This window comes from Aulonocara sp. 'chitande type north' Nkhata Bay, linkage group LG12 (genome assembly GCF_057382095.1).
Source record: "Aulonocara sp. 'chitande type north' Nkhata Bay isolate Kocher_YH1m ecotype deep benthic linkage group LG12, A_spYH_male_GT1.1, whole genome shotgun sequence".
NCBI classification, from domain to species: domain Eukaryota; kingdom Metazoa; phylum Chordata; class Actinopteri; order Cichliformes; family Cichlidae; genus Aulonocara; species Aulonocara sp. 'chitande type north' Nkhata Bay.
This window is the reverse complement of record NC_141355.1, coordinates 39,228,710-39,244,027: the sequence shown is the minus strand read 5'-3', so window position 1 is coordinate 39,244,027 and position 15,318 is coordinate 39,228,710. Positions and strand designations below refer to the sequence as shown.

General features: G+C 40.2%; 1 protein-coding gene across 1 annotated transcript in view; it reads left to right on the top strand.

Annotated features, from left to right (window-relative positions):
* Positions 1 to 15,100, top strand: part of LOC147318100 (uncharacterized) — a 38,352-nt gene extending 23,252 nt beyond the window's left edge. The window contains exons 4-8 of the mRNA XM_086257974.1: positions 578 to 634; positions 9,083 to 9,133; positions 9,291 to 9,929; positions 10,557 to 11,669; positions 11,775 to 15,100. Of these exons, the coding sequence (XP_086114100.1) occupies positions 578 to 634; positions 9,083 to 9,133; positions 9,291 to 9,929; positions 10,557 to 11,669; positions 11,775 to 13,426 (3,512 nt within the window). The 3' untranslated portion in view covers positions 13,427 to 15,100. The remainder of the gene's footprint in view (positions 1 to 577; positions 635 to 9,082; positions 9,134 to 9,290; positions 9,930 to 10,556; positions 11,670 to 11,774) is intronic.
* Positions 15,101 to 15,318: the final 218 nt, after the last annotated feature.

Sequence of the window (15,318 nt, the reverse complement as noted above, 5' to 3'; positions counted from 1 at the left end):
AACCAGGGTTCATCATTAGCTACTGTTGGGCCCCTCTGACATAAACCAAACGTTTACTGAGAAGAATCAGAATCACGATCCGAATATTTAACTAATCCCTAATTATGTAGTTACAGTTGCTCCAAGATAATAAGAACAGTAACAGACTGTCCATCCATCTTCTTCTGCTTATCTGGGGGCGGGTCGCAGGGGCAGGAGCCAAAGCAGGGAAGCCCAGACCTCCCTCTCCCAAGCTACCTCCTCCAGCTTCTATCTGTGTTAGTCAAAATTATTACAACTTTTTGACTAACAATTTTCGATCTGCATTTTTAGTAATTTTAATTTTGTAATAATTAAAGATCTGTCACACATGCCTACATAGTTGTCCCTTCACCAATTCTCTATTCAGCACTATGCACTAAAAGCACAATGAGCAGCATGGTCCTTAGAACTGTGAATTATTAATTATAATTATCAGTAAGACACTCATGATAATATTTTTCTCCTATAATTTTCAATTGTCTACTGTACCAGCTGGTTAGTACCTACCTGTATTATGAACTGGTGCCTTATTTTCTCTGATTTTATCTTCTTGCAGTTGTTTGTGTAGTAACTCATATTTCCCACAGTGTGACCTCGGCAACTACAGTAACTGGTGAGTTCAATCAGAATTTATAACTAATGCTAATAAATGACTGCATCTCCCTTTCTGTAGATAAAAGTGTGTGGTGTCATAATATCTCTGTTTTTGTGAAAGAAAATAATCTAAAGCATAATAATAAGCCACTTAATTTATGTTTGAGTCTTTTTATGGGATGAACAGCACAACGTGTTTATTAAGTAACATGATACCTAATAAAATTATTTGTTTCGACAATGTTTTTTACTACAATAATTTAAATACCTTAAGAAATGTGCTTTATTATTCTTTACTAACATCCAAAAAATCATTTGAGTCCATCATCTTGATGCATTCTCAGTCATCCAGGAAAGTAAATCTCCAAAAGTTGATTCTGTTCGTCTGGACGTAGCGTTTTGTGGGAGAAATGTTTCGTCACTCATCCAAGTGACTTCTTCAGTCTCAGCTGACTGCAGGTTTCAATCTTATAAACAGGACATTTGCATAATGACTGAAACCAGCCCACTGAAGGAACAATGGGCTGGGAGGTCAGTTCCTTAATCTCAATTATGCAAATTCTCATGACCATTGATCAACAACCACTGACCAAAACCCACTAGAGAGTGATATTATACCCCTTATGTCAAACTGAGTGATTTATGGCCCCCAATAAATGATTCATGAGCTCAGGAAGTAATAAAGTAATAAAGGAAGTAATAAAAATATGATATTCATAAAAATATGATATTCATCAAAAAATATGCTAGTTCATAGCACATTGCTTTTTTCCCCCCTAAAAACAACTAATTGATTATTAAGAAAGTTTCTTATATATCAAATAGCATTCTTTTATTTTTTTAAACCATTAAAAAGTTTTTACTTTTTATGCTCAAAAAACGCCATCTGGTGGCGGGTCAGTGTGTGTGCGCGCGCGCCCGTGTCTCCGGACCGTGCTCTCTCGGGCTCCGTGCTTATGTGTTTAAAAATCTGTTAAACCATATTAAAATTGTTTAGTTAAACTTGTGCTTTTGTAACGTTCAGTATGGCCGGAAATACAGGCTACATGCCTTGGGGCAAAACTTTATTTCGATTTATATGCATTTCTAGATTTAGAATAAAACTCATAGTCAGAAAAAAACTCTCGTGATCCCCTAACCCTAACCCTCCTTAACCATTGAAAACTCCTTAAAAAACCCTCGGCGTTTTCTCCAAAACCCTAGAATAACTTGTTAGGTACCCCTCTATTCCCAAAACCTTATATTCAAAAACAGGGGAAAAATCCTTAGTCTTTTTTCTTCAAAACCATCCCTCTTACTAGCTACCTCTAAAATTCTACGCAGAGTCTAAGTTCTACCTCGCTCTTAATCGCACCGACCCGCAACCGCTTCCAGAGCACAATTTGTCCTGCTTGTTCGCTCCCCGCTCAGCTCCTGAAAGCTGCTTACCTCGTTTGAAAATTTCCGCCAGAGACCAACTCCGCCTAATGTCGCCCCCCTGCCAATCACATAACAATGGCACGGCTCCCTTCGCACCCCGGTTAGCCAATCGGCTGTAGGTCCGATTTTTATGATCTCCCGCTGAGGTTAAGACTGCCGCCGTGCTCCCAGAAGACCCCTGCCTTCAGCCATATCAACAACTGGCGCCGCTCAGACTGCTTGCGAGTTCGCATAGGGAGCGGCCGATTTCAACAGCAACTTGCGTCTCTTTCCTTATCCGCATATCATTCGGTAAGTGTTAATCTTCCTCTCTAACTACATTTTTGCATTTTCCTTTTTACCATTCTGTCAATCCTTTCATTTAAAAAAAAATCATTCGCTTCCGCTTATCCTTTTTCAGGCTCGCGCGGTGCGCTGGAGCCTATCCCACGTACAGTACACTTTAAAATATACACTCAACAAAAATATAAACGCAACACCTTTGTTACTGCTCCCATTCCCCATGGGATGGACGTAGAGACCTAAAATTCATTCCAGATACACAATATAACCATCCCTCCCAAACAGTGGTCACAAATCAGTCCAAATGTGTGGTAGTGGGCACATCTGCTATATTGAGATAATCCATCCCACCTCACAGGTGTGCCACATCAGGATGCTGATCTGACATCATGAGTAGTGCACAGGTGTACCTCAGACTGCCCACAACAAAAGGCCACCCTGGAATGTGCAGTTTTTTGCGCTATTGGGGGTCTGGGGACCCAGAACCGGTCAGTATCTGGTGTGACCACCATTTGCCTCATGCAGTGCAACACATCGTCGCATGGAGTCTATCAGATTGTCAATTGTGGCCTGTGGAATGTTGGTCCACTCCACTTCAATGGCTGTGCGAGGTTGTTGGATATTCGTGGGAACTGGTACACGCTGTCGTATACGCCGGTCAAGCACATCCCGAACATGCTCAATGGGTGACATGTCCGGTGAGTATGCTGGCCATGCAAGAACTGGGACATTCTCAGCTGCCATCTGCCCTGAACAATGTGAACCATGATTCATCCGTGAAGCGCACACCTCTCCAACGTGCCAGACGCCATCGAATGTGAGCATTTGCCCACACAAGTCTGTTACGGCGACGAGCTGGAGTCAGGTCAAGACCCCGATGAGGACGACGGGCATGCAGTTGAGCGTCCCTGAGACGGTTTCTGACAGTTTGTGCAGAAATTGTTTGGTTGTGCAAACCAATTGTTCCAGCAGCTGTCTGGGTGGCTGGTCTCAGACGATCTTGGAGGTGAACCTGCTGGATGTGGAGGTCCTGGGCTGGTGTGGTTACACGAGGTCTGCGGTTGTGAGGCCGGTTGGATGTGCTGCCATATTCTCTGAAACGCCTGTGGAGACGGCTTATGGTTGAGAAATGAACGTTCAATGCACGGGCGACAGATCTGGTTGACATTCCTGCTGTCAGCATGCCAATTGCACGCTCCCTCATTGCTTGTGGCATCTGTGGCATTTTGCTGTGAGACAAAACTGCACATTCCAGGGTGGCCTTTTGTTGTGGGCAGTCTGAGGTACACCTGTGCACTACTCATGATGTCAGATCAGCATCCTGATGTGGCACACCTGTGAGGTGGGATGGATTATCTCAATATAGCAGATGTGCCCACTACCACACATTTGGACTGATTTGTGACCACTGTTTGGGAGGGATGGTTATATTGTGTATCTGGAATGAATTTTAGGTCTCTACGTCCATCCCATGGGGAATGGGAGCAGTAACAAAGGTGTTGCGTTTATATTTTTGTTGAGTGTATATAAGCTCGACTTTTAACACCCGTAAAAGTTTATACATTACATGTCTACATCACCTATCATGGCCTCATCAGGTATCTCATATCATCTTGTTATTGTTATGTTATGCTCCTTTGATATTTTGCTAGTTTGCGTGTTTTAAAACTCTTTTTGTTTTTCTTTATATTTTTAGACCCAGATGTGTTAACCTGATCCCTGCGAAACACCAGCTCTGCGTGGATTTTGACCGCGAGTGACCGGATGTTGTTTCCGACCTGAGGTTGCCTGAAATGCCGTGAGGCTCGTTTGAAAGATTGCGCCCGAGACCAACTCCGCCTCCAAGGCATGCCTACCTTTAGCTGCCACCAGTGAGATATCAGAGCCGGGCTCCACATATCCAATCAGGAGCACGAGCAAGACAGCTTTTGCAGACTCTCCAGAAATATACAAGTCCTTACCAACTGCTCTGCAACAAAGTGTTTCTGGTCCCCTCACTAACATCGCTTTTTGAGATATTTTTTATGAACCACCAAAAAAGCAATTTTACCCCACAGACTGGGTCTGAGGGCAGCAGCGGGGACAAATGATTGTAATGAAGCGACGGACATTTTATGGCTGGTCTTAGATAATCGTGAGTTATTATGTCTTATGGTGAAAAGTACATAGTTTTGCAAGAGGCATACAAGCACTGTGGAAAAAGTAATCATAAAACTGTTTTTGTGAACACCCTACGTTATGCTTTAAAAAATGTGATACATGTAATGTGATCATCAAAGAACATGATTTTTAAAAAAAAAAAAACTTTTATTCTTATGCTTTTAAAGTATGTCAGATTATCTTAAAACACTTATTTGTATGTTATAATGTTTTTCTTACACCATGTGTAATTTTTATAGACACCTTATTCATTGTATCAATGTGTAATTATGTATCTTTGATAAATAAATAAAATATTTAATCTTGTATTTGTGTACTTTCTGGTGATTCAATAAAAAATTAGTCACATATCGCTCTGATAAACACAGATGGCTGAAAGAAATGTTTGATGGAACAAAGGAAACAAGTGTCTTGCTGCTAAACTTTTAAGTGACCATGGTTTAAATGAGAAAGTCTGTATGTAAAACATGAAAAACTCCATATCAGTGATATCTACAAAGGTGTACTCATTTCTTTGTAATGGTACTTTACTGTTCCAATGAAACAAAAAGAAAATCTCATTTTTAAAGTACATTTTTCGGCCATCCTGACCTATTTTCAGGGGCAAGACTGTTGATGTTAGACTGTGTTTTAAATCAGGTTGTGATCTTAAACTAACTATCACAGCACTGATTTTACTGATTTCAGTTGTAATCTCAATTAGAATCCCAATTTGGCTTTTCTCCAGTCAGTGTTATGGTGAAATTTAACTTGTTCTTTTGTGTAATTGCACATGGCCCAGCAAAGGACCCCTTAGTAAGCTGTACAGCATAAGTTTTCAATACACTTTTGTCAGAAAACTTCACAGTATGAGAAGTTACAGCACAGTTTCTCCAAACGTGTGGTTCTTTTTCAGCCAGCGTGCTTTTAGAGCATCTACATTAGCTCATGTAGTAAAAGTACAATCAGTAAGTGTACTTTAACATTTGAGATTCCGAGTCACTCTTGCTTAGCTCATGTGAACGATATCATGAACCTTTTTTTGTATAATGCATCAAACGTGTTCAAATCAGTTTATTTTCAATTTATTTTAACTAATCTAGAGACAAGCAACTCCTTTTTAGCTTCTGTTATGCATTTACCTCTCACACCTTAATCTAGATGTTAGTGTTCTCAGAGTTAACATGTCTCATGTTACCATGTTGTATTTCTAATACCCAGCCTCAGTGTTCGCCCTGTTGACCCTCAAATCCAAACACCAATGATCTAGATATTCACAAAATTCATAAGGAGATTCTTAAGGTCTTAAGTTTTGTTGTTTTTATGTTTTACAAAAAAAAAAAAACTTCACATTTTTTATATTTTTAAACGAAAGTGACATGCAAGGATATTTTTCTTTAGTGATGTTGCTTCAGCAATCTCAAATACTAATTATTCTGGGAATTTTTATGGCCAAACTATGTGATTTTCCAAATGTGTGTGTGTGTGTGTGTGTGTGTGTGTGTGTGTGTGTGCGTGCGTGTGTGTGTGTGTGTGTGTGTGTGTGTGTGTGTGGGGAGTAAAATGACCTTCTTCTCATGATGTTGTCACCGTGAATCATTCAGGATTAACAACACAAATTGTATCGATAGCAGAAACAGTCTTATAACTTATAATTCTCACACGTTACCGCTAGTTTTACAAACGCAGTCTTCTTCAGCTCTGTTTATGTAGCTTTTATGAAACTGATTTTCCATAGTACAAGTAGAATTTAATTTTTCTTTGCTCTCCAGTATAAATGCAATAATTTGCAGGCTTTTTACTGAAACTCTCACAATGCAACACTCAATGCTCAGAGCTTCATATATCAACAGCTCTGAAAATATCTTCTTTTTTAAAGTAATGTAGGACAGGATCTCTCACTCTCCGTGTCTCAAAAAAAACCCCAACCAAACTGGCAATCACCACTAAACAAATGGAAGTAGTTTATGGCTTTTTTATCAGCTGCATTTCTTTCATTTATGTATTGATCACATTGTTTAGTGGTAATGCTTTTAGGTCACTGTTTTAGCATGTCTGCCTCACACTCCATTTAAACAGTTTGACAGATAGTGGGGTCTGGTAAGGAAGTTGGGGGGAAGCAGACAACTCCACAGGAAGAGTCTTTTTGTCTTTTCTCCACTGTAAAAGATAGCAAGGCAGTGTGAAACTTTCTTTGTGGGAAAGACAAAACTGAGAGCCATGCTAGGCTCAGTGAGAGACTCTGCTCACCCTCTGCCCCAGCGATGGCAGTCCCTCACCAAGCTCGATTTCTGTTCTTTGTCTTGATTAAAGAATGTTAGCTACCGCTCATCGCTTGTCTGCAGGCTTTATTAAATGGAAAACTTCCACAACAACCTCTAAACAGTGGTTTATGGCTTTTTGTCACCTGCAACACCATGTAACACTTGGATGTTAGATTCTTTTACCAGTCAGTGTTGTTAGCCCCAACCCCCAGGCTCCAGGTGTCTGAGCTCTAACCCTGGCTGCCAAATGTCCCCCTGAGGCCTTTGTGCCTTTTACCACCAGACTAAGTTTGTAGTCCTATCTACTAATATTATTTTATTTTTTTATTATAGCACAAGGTTCAGTTAGGTTACTACTTTGACTTCCTCAATTTGAGCACATTTCTGACCCGATACTTTATCAAACTTTTACTTGAGTGTTTTTGACACTAGCAGCTGTACTTCTACTTAAGTGAAAATTGCCTGCAATTTTGCCACCTCAGTTGCCACTTTTCTGGAGTTTGTACAGTTTTTATATTGAAACGTTCAACGTTTTACGTGTTATCCTTGATCACAGTTCTAAACAAGTTAACTTTCTTCACTTCAAAGTAACCCAAAAAAGAAACTATACGTCCAGTTCTCTTTACTCCAAACCTGGTTTAAGGCTATGCTGTTGTTGTGATATGGCCATACAAATAATATTAAGTTTAATTAATCTTAAAAAAAAAAAAAATGGCTGCTACATGGCTACCTGTTCAGAGAATTTGCAGACTTTTATGGAAACTGTCACAATGTAACACTCTCACTGTCAAAACAGGGTTGATCCATGTTTCTATGAACACTGATTAATATATCAACAGCTCTGAAAATCCTTTTTTTTTTTAAAGTAAAGCAGAAGAGGATCTATGGGCAGAAATCTGTGCCATCAGAAACTGAATTTGAATAAGTTAAATTTGAATTTGAATTGCTCAGATTGAATCTGAATTGTAACTTGAATAAATGCTTTTGAAAACTGAATTTGAATTAGTCTAAATTGAAATTGAATTTTATATTTTGAAAATGAATTGATTTGCTTTGAAACTGCATTTTATCCTTTAAAAATTCAGCTCTCGAATAATTTCAGTTTCACTTCTACAATTCAATTTCAGTTCCAAAATTCAGTTTTTTGGAACTTACATCCGGTTCCGGTTCAAGCGCAGATTAATAGAACTACGTTTTACTAGCGGACCGAAAGTGTTACCGACAGGAATCTACAGCGTCTTGAGCTGAATTAAGACTTCAGAAGTCATTCGTCATGTCGAATGACCAGCGGATAAACTCTCAGGTTGGTAATAAATGTATTTTATGATGAGAGACAAACCTTAGATACTGATCCGTATGCGTAGGTTTACGGTACACGTCAGCTTTTAGATGTCCCCCATTACTGATGGAAATCTACTGATTTCCATTTGTCTCTCATCATCCACTGGAGCACAAACTGGGAGTGAATGTGGTTACCCCAGCTGGACTTTTGTCAAAGCTGGAAAGGCTCCTAAAGAAAGTTCCAGCCGATCCAGGAGAGAAGGACAACCGCTGCCTAAGCAAAAACCTGTAGCAATCCCGTACGTGTCAGGGGTATCGGAGCAGTTGAGACGCATTTTTTCAAAACACTGTGTCTCTGTGGCTTTTAACCCCAAAACACGCTGCACCAAAAATTGTTCCACCCCAAGGATCGGGTCCTCCGACACAAACAGAGTAACATAGTGTACGCTGTTAAGTGCAGGAGGAGTGCCAGGTTTTATACATCGGGGAAACCAAACAACCTCTGGCGGAGAGGATGTCACAACACAGAAGAGCCACCTCATCAGGCCAGGACTCTGCAGTCTATGCACACCTACAGGCCAGTGGACACTCTTTCAATGATGAGGATGTAACATCCTGGACAGGGAGGAACGCTGGTTTGAGGGCGGAGTCAAGGAGGCCGTGAAAAGGGAAAGACCATCTCTGAATCGAGGAGGGGCCTAAGGGTCCATCTGTCACCATCTTACAATGCTGTGATTGCAGTCATTCCCCAGCTCTCTGTGAATGGTACTCATGGACATTGATCAGTGGGTTTTGGTCAGTGGTTGTTGATCAGTGGTCATGAGAATTTGCATAATTGAGATTAAGGAACTGACCTCCCAGCCCATTGTTCCTTCAGTGGGCTGGTTTCAGTCATTATGCAAATGTCCTGTTTATAAGATTGAAACCTGCAGTCAGCTGAGACTGAAGACGTCACTGGATGAGTGACGAAACGTTTCTCCCACAAAACGCTACATCCAGATGAACAGAATCAACTTTTGGAGATTTCAGTCCCTCCATTGTCTTTTCCCTTCTATCTATCTTTCTTTCTCTTTACATCACAGAGCATCAGCCTCCCCAGACAGGAAGCAGCCTTGAAGTACTGCCAAAAAAGAGTGAGTTACACTGAACTGTGTTAGTGAGAAGTTAAAATATATCTGAATTTAGAACTAAAACCTCTGGATTTAAACCTCACTGAAACAAAGGGAATCACTCTTCAGTATGGTGCATGTCTGTGTTTAGCTACCTTTTCTAAATCTGTGTTTCCTACAGTGTCTGAGCTGAGGGTTGTTCTGCTGGGGAGCAACTGGACTGAGAAAACTGAAGTGGGAAATCTGTTACTGGGAAATACTGTGTTCAGCAGTAAAACTAAATCGTGTGTGAGAATTAGTGGTACACTGGAGGGCAAAAAAATTGCTGTCATCAACACCCCCTACCTGCCTCCTCTCAACACCTCCCACCATGATCTGACAGAGTTTATAAAAGACTTTGCAAAACACTCTGCTCCTGGACCTCATGTGTTCCTGCTGCTTGTACAGCCTGAAAAATTTACTGAAAAACACAAACTGAGACTCTGCAGAGTCCTTCAAGGTTACAGTGATCGATCATTTGATCATTCACTGATACTGATCTCAGCACCCAGAGAGGAGAGCTCAGGTTCTGTTGAAGACTTCATGAAGAGTCCAGCATTAAATGAAATGATAAAAAAATGTAAATGCAGATACTTGAAGAGGAGCGACATTGGACTTCCAGAGCTGTTAACACATTTGGGTGAAATTACAAAGGACAACAATGGAGAGCATGTCAGCTATGAAGCTTTTGAGGACACAGAACAGAATTTATCAGAAGATCAACAACCCCCCCCAAAAAAGGAGACGAAGACTCCAATCACTGACGCTGTTAAAGCTGCAGGTAAGATGAGAAACTCTTCTGACAAGGATGAAATACACAGAATATACAACATCTATGATTCAATAATCAGCATTACAATTTCTTATTTTCACACGATTGCCCAATAAATTAAAACGAATCAATCCTCAAGTTTCTGGAAAAACACCTTTGTCCAACAGTAAGTAAAATTTTCTCAGGGCTCATCCTGTTATCATTCTTTTGTCCTTTTTTGGTCTGAACATCCAACAGTTTTAATTATGCTAGGATAGGCTCCAGTGCCCCTGCGAGGCTGAAAAGGATAAGAAGAAGAAAATGGATGAATAATATATATTAGTAGGCTTGTGCAGAACTTCGGTGAGCTGAGGTTGTTTAAACTTAATAATTTAACATTAAACTTTGACATTAAACAAACAGTTGTGCAAATAGCTTAAATGTTTAACACATTCACACACAATGACGAACTGTGTTGGTGTTTGGATTTTAATCTTTAAGTGTGACTCACATCACATCACATTTGACCAAGTCAATCGATGAGTAATACTAAAGGTTCTCTGAGCATACCAAGGACTGAAGAGATCTCCTCGTACAAGCCATGTGTTGTGATTTTAGATTAATTTGTGTTATTGTGTCCTGTCTGTTGTATCACAGTGTCTGTGTTCAGGATTGTGCTGCTGGGCAAAAGTGAAGATAAGAAGACAAAACTTGGTAACTTCATCATTGAGCACCAAGGATTTCACTGCCAAAGACAATCACCCATCAGGCACTGTGTGGCCTCCTGTGGAGAGTGGAGAGGAAAACTACTGACAGTGGTGAAAACTCCAGACATGTTCAGTCTGTCTGAGGAGGACATGAGAAGAGAAGTGAAGAGGAGTGTGAGTCTCTGTCATCCTGGACCAAATGTTCTGCTGCTGTTGGTGAAACCTTCTGAATTCACTGAGGAGAACAGAACAACTCTGAAGTTCATCCTGAGTCTGTTTGGTCACAATGCCTTTAAACACTCGATGGTCGTCATCACACATGAGAATGAAAGGTATTTCTCTGTGAATGAAGTCCTCAGAGAATGTGGAGGAAGGTACTACAACATGTTTGAAGATAACTATGAATCGTTAATGGAGAAGATTCAGGAAATGACAAATCAATACAATCACCTGATCAAACCCCCTTTAAACCTGGTTCTGTTTGGGAGGAGACGAGCAGAGAAGACTTTAGCAGCCAAGGCCATTTTAGGTCAGACTGAGCTTCATTCAGCCTCCAACTCATCAGAGTGTGTTAAACATCAGGGAGAGGTGTGTGGACGTTGGGTTTCCCTGGTGGAGCTGCCTGCCTTGTATGGAAAACCTCAGGAGGCAGTGATGGAGGAATCACTCAGGTGTATCTCCCTCTGTGATCCTGAGGGTGTCCATGCCTTCATCCTGGTCCTACCTGTGGCTCCCCTCACTGATGAAGACAAGGGAGAGTTAGAGACCATCCAGGACACATTCAGCTCTCGAGTCAATGACTTCACCATGATTCTGTTCACCGTGGACTCAGATCCCACAGCTACACCTGTTCTTAACTTCGTAAGCAAAGACCCAAATATCCAGGAGGTCTGTCAACGTTATGGACAAAGGCCTGTTATTGTTAACATCAAGGATAAAGAGCAGATCCACACGTTGTTGGACACTGTGGATCAGATGAGATGTACAAACAAACCATGCTGCTACACAGCTGTAACATTTGCTCGAGCCCAGATTGATCTGATAACTAAAAATATGGTCACTCGTAAGTAATTGAATGTTTTTTTTTAATCATTAATCATGTTCGACATTATATTCTTACATCTACTTTACAAACTGTTCACATTTAAAGAAAATCATGTGTTTACAGGTGATGAAGAGAAGCAGAACACGGAGCCTCTCAGGATTGTGCTGATAGGAAAGACCGGCAGTGGAAAGAGCTCATCAGGAAACACCATCCTAGGAAGGAGAGAGTTTAAAGAAATGCCAAATCAAACATCAGTCACCAAACAGTGTCAGAAAGCACAGAGTGAGGTGGACGGCCGTCCTGTTGTTGTGCTCGACACTCCTGGTCTGTTTGACACAACTCTGTCACACGAAGAAGTTCATGAGGAGATGGTGAAATGCATCAGTCTTCTGGCTCCAGGACCACATGTCTTCCTGCTGGTGTTAAATATTGGTCGTCTCACAGATGAGGAGAAGAAGACATTAAAACTTATAAAGGAAGGTTTTGGGCCGAATTCAGAAAAGTTCACCATCATTCTTTTTACTGAAGGAGATAAGCTTAAAAAATGCAAAATATCCACTGAAGATTATATTGAAAGCGGATGTGATGATTGGTTTAAGAAGCTGATTGCTGACTGTGGAGGAAGATACCATGTGTTTGAAAACTCTGAGACACAAAACCGCCAACAAGTCAGTGAGCTGATAACAAAGATTGACACCATGATGAAGGAAAATGGAGGAAACTGCTTCACCAATGAGATGCTGGAAGAAGCTGAAGCAGCAATAAAGAAGGAAATGAAGAGAATCCTGAAGGAGAAGGAAGAAGAGATGAAGAGAGAGAGAGAGGAGCTAGAAAGAAAACATGAGGAAGAAATGAAAGCAATGACAAAAAGAATGGAAGAAGAGAAGAAAAAACTTCAGCAGGAAAGAGACCAGAAACTCAAGGAGATGGAGGAAAATATAAAGAAGGAGCGTGAGGAGAGGAAGAAAGAACAGGAAGTGAGAGAAGAAGAGAACAGGAAGTGGAAAAATGAGGAACAATTATACAGACAGCATTTAAAAACACAACTTGAAATGTTGGACAAACAAATTCAGTCAGAAAAAGAGGAAAGGAAAAGTGTGAACAAAGAGCTGGAAGAGAACAGAGAAGAGATGAAGAGAAAACAGGAAGCCTGGGAGAAAGAACGAAGAGAATGGTGGGAGAAACGAAGACAAGAAGATGAACAGAGACGACAGGAGGAGGAAAGACGACTGAAAGAAGAGAAAGAAAAAATACAGCAGGAAATAGAAAAACATGAAAAGAAAAGAAAAGAAGAAGACAAAATGAGGAGAGAAGAGGAGAAGAAAGAACGAAATCAGCTGGAGGAAAACTATAAAATACATGTGGAAAATCTGAAGAAGATATATGAAGATGAGGCCAGAAAGAAAGCTGAAGAGTTCAATGATTTCAAAGAGAAACACAACAAAGAGTTCGCAGCTCAGAAGGAGGAGCACGAGAAGAAGATTAAAGACAAAGATGAGAAGTATGACCTGTTAAAGGCTCTGGCTGAGCACACTGAAAAACAAAAGAGAGAAAAGCATCAAGCAGAAATCAAAGATGTGATAAAATGTCTTTCCAAGAAGAAAGAGAACGTGAAAAAAATCAAAGAGTTGCTGATAAAACATGAGGATCAAATGAAGATTGTAAAACACCAGGATGAAAAAGAAAACCTGCAGAAAATCCATGAAACAGAAATAAGTGAACTAATACAAAAACTTCTGGTTGAAGCTGAAACATCTTCCTGCAGCATTTTATAAGGGGATTTTTTTGTGTTTTTGTGACAGAGCTCCATGAATAAAAGATTTTCTGTACATTTAGTTAAATGTTGAGATGAGAATACCAGTGTGTGTGCTGATGCTTATAGATCTGAATGTACTTAATCGAGCGCAACAGAATTCAGATTAAACTGCTTGTGATTTTCTAACTGATCAGATACAAATTCATAGATTTTATGGTCAATTTGTGACCATTTTACAGATCACAGACAGAATTCTTAATTGATCTTATAAATTCTTACTTTCAGGATTGCGTTCCATTTTGTTTCTTTTGTGAGTCATTGACATGTGTGGTATGAATTGCTGCCATGTAACTCTTCAGGTTATAGAAAATTTTGAAGCAGTTTAATTTTTTGGTATATTTTATGTTGATTATTTTCATGTAGTACCATATTAAACAATAGAAGAAGCTTCAGCTGGTTATTAGATTTTTGGACATTTGTTGTAATTTTATAAATATTCAATAGTAAATAAATATGAATATCCTTTATGCTGTTCTTCTTGATGATTAAAAAAACTGTGGAAATTTATTTTTCCATGTGTTCCTGTTGTTCTATCTAGGCAATTGAAAATGATCATCCTTTCTATCCCTTATCTTTATAAAAGAAGTATTTGTCAGCCAAGAGAGGACGAGCATGATGCTGGAGGAATAAAGTCTCAACAAATAAAATGAGCTTTAAAGGCTGATAAACACTGAGTGTAATGACATAGTTATCTACCAGTTTGAGGTTGTCACAGCAGAGCATTTGTCTCGACACATGCAATGAAATGAAATGACCAAAAGCAACCAAAGATGTCCACTGTTTCAAATATGATTTAATATTTCTTTCAGGTAAACAAACTCAGAGTTGACAAACTCCAAAATGATTCAATCAATAAGACAGCAGGTGAAAAATCTTCGGCTCTGTCTCTCTACTGCCAGATTCTGTCTGCTGATGTCACTGATTAAATAACAGCCTAAACATTGGCATCACAGCTCCTACTAGTGGTGGGAGGTTCATGATTTCAAAAGTGCTTGTTCATAGTGAATAAAACTCAAATGTGTGGAATGAGCCTTGAATTTATTGAGTGAACCTTGAATATATTGAATTAAACTCTGAATGTGAAAAGTACCACAAATACATTGAATGAATATCTGAATATACAGAAAAATCTCCTTGTATATTAACGCTTAAACACAATCAGAGTGAGAAAGCTGGTTTAAAAAATATGTTTGGAAGGGAATTCCGTTTGAAGCTTACTGAGCTGTTGGAGAGCTTTTCCACAGAAAATGAAACAACTGAGAGTTACATAGAAGACTCTGATGACTTTGTGGAGAAACTGCTACACGACTGTGGAAAGAGATATCAGGTCTTTAATGGCAACAATCAGACAGATCGAGGTCAGAGAGCTGCTGACAAAGGCTGATAGCATAGTGAAGGAGAATCGAGGCAGATGCTTCAACAGGGAGATGAGCCAAGAGGCCGAGGCAGCGATACAGAAGGTGTCAATGAGCGGCTGTGTGCGGGCTGTGGGTCAGGCCTGGCGTAGATGGCACTGTTTATGTTCCTATTTTCCTATTTTAGTAAGAAGACCGAAATGCCATGTTGCAATACTATACTGCTATGGTGGCCAACGTTTCAAATGCAGGTTTGACAAGTTTGTGAGTGTACACTTTATCCAATACTGTAGTCAAGAAGCACTAACTGGGCGATCGTGGCTCAAGAGTTGGGCGTTCGCCTTGTAATCGGAAGGTTGCCGGTTCGAGCCCCGGCTTGGACAGTCTCGGTCGTTGTGTCCTTGAGCAAGACACTTCACCTGTTGCCTACTGGTGGTGGTCAGAGGGCCCGGTGGCGCCAGTGTCCGGCAGCCTCGCCTCTGTCAGTGCGCCCCAG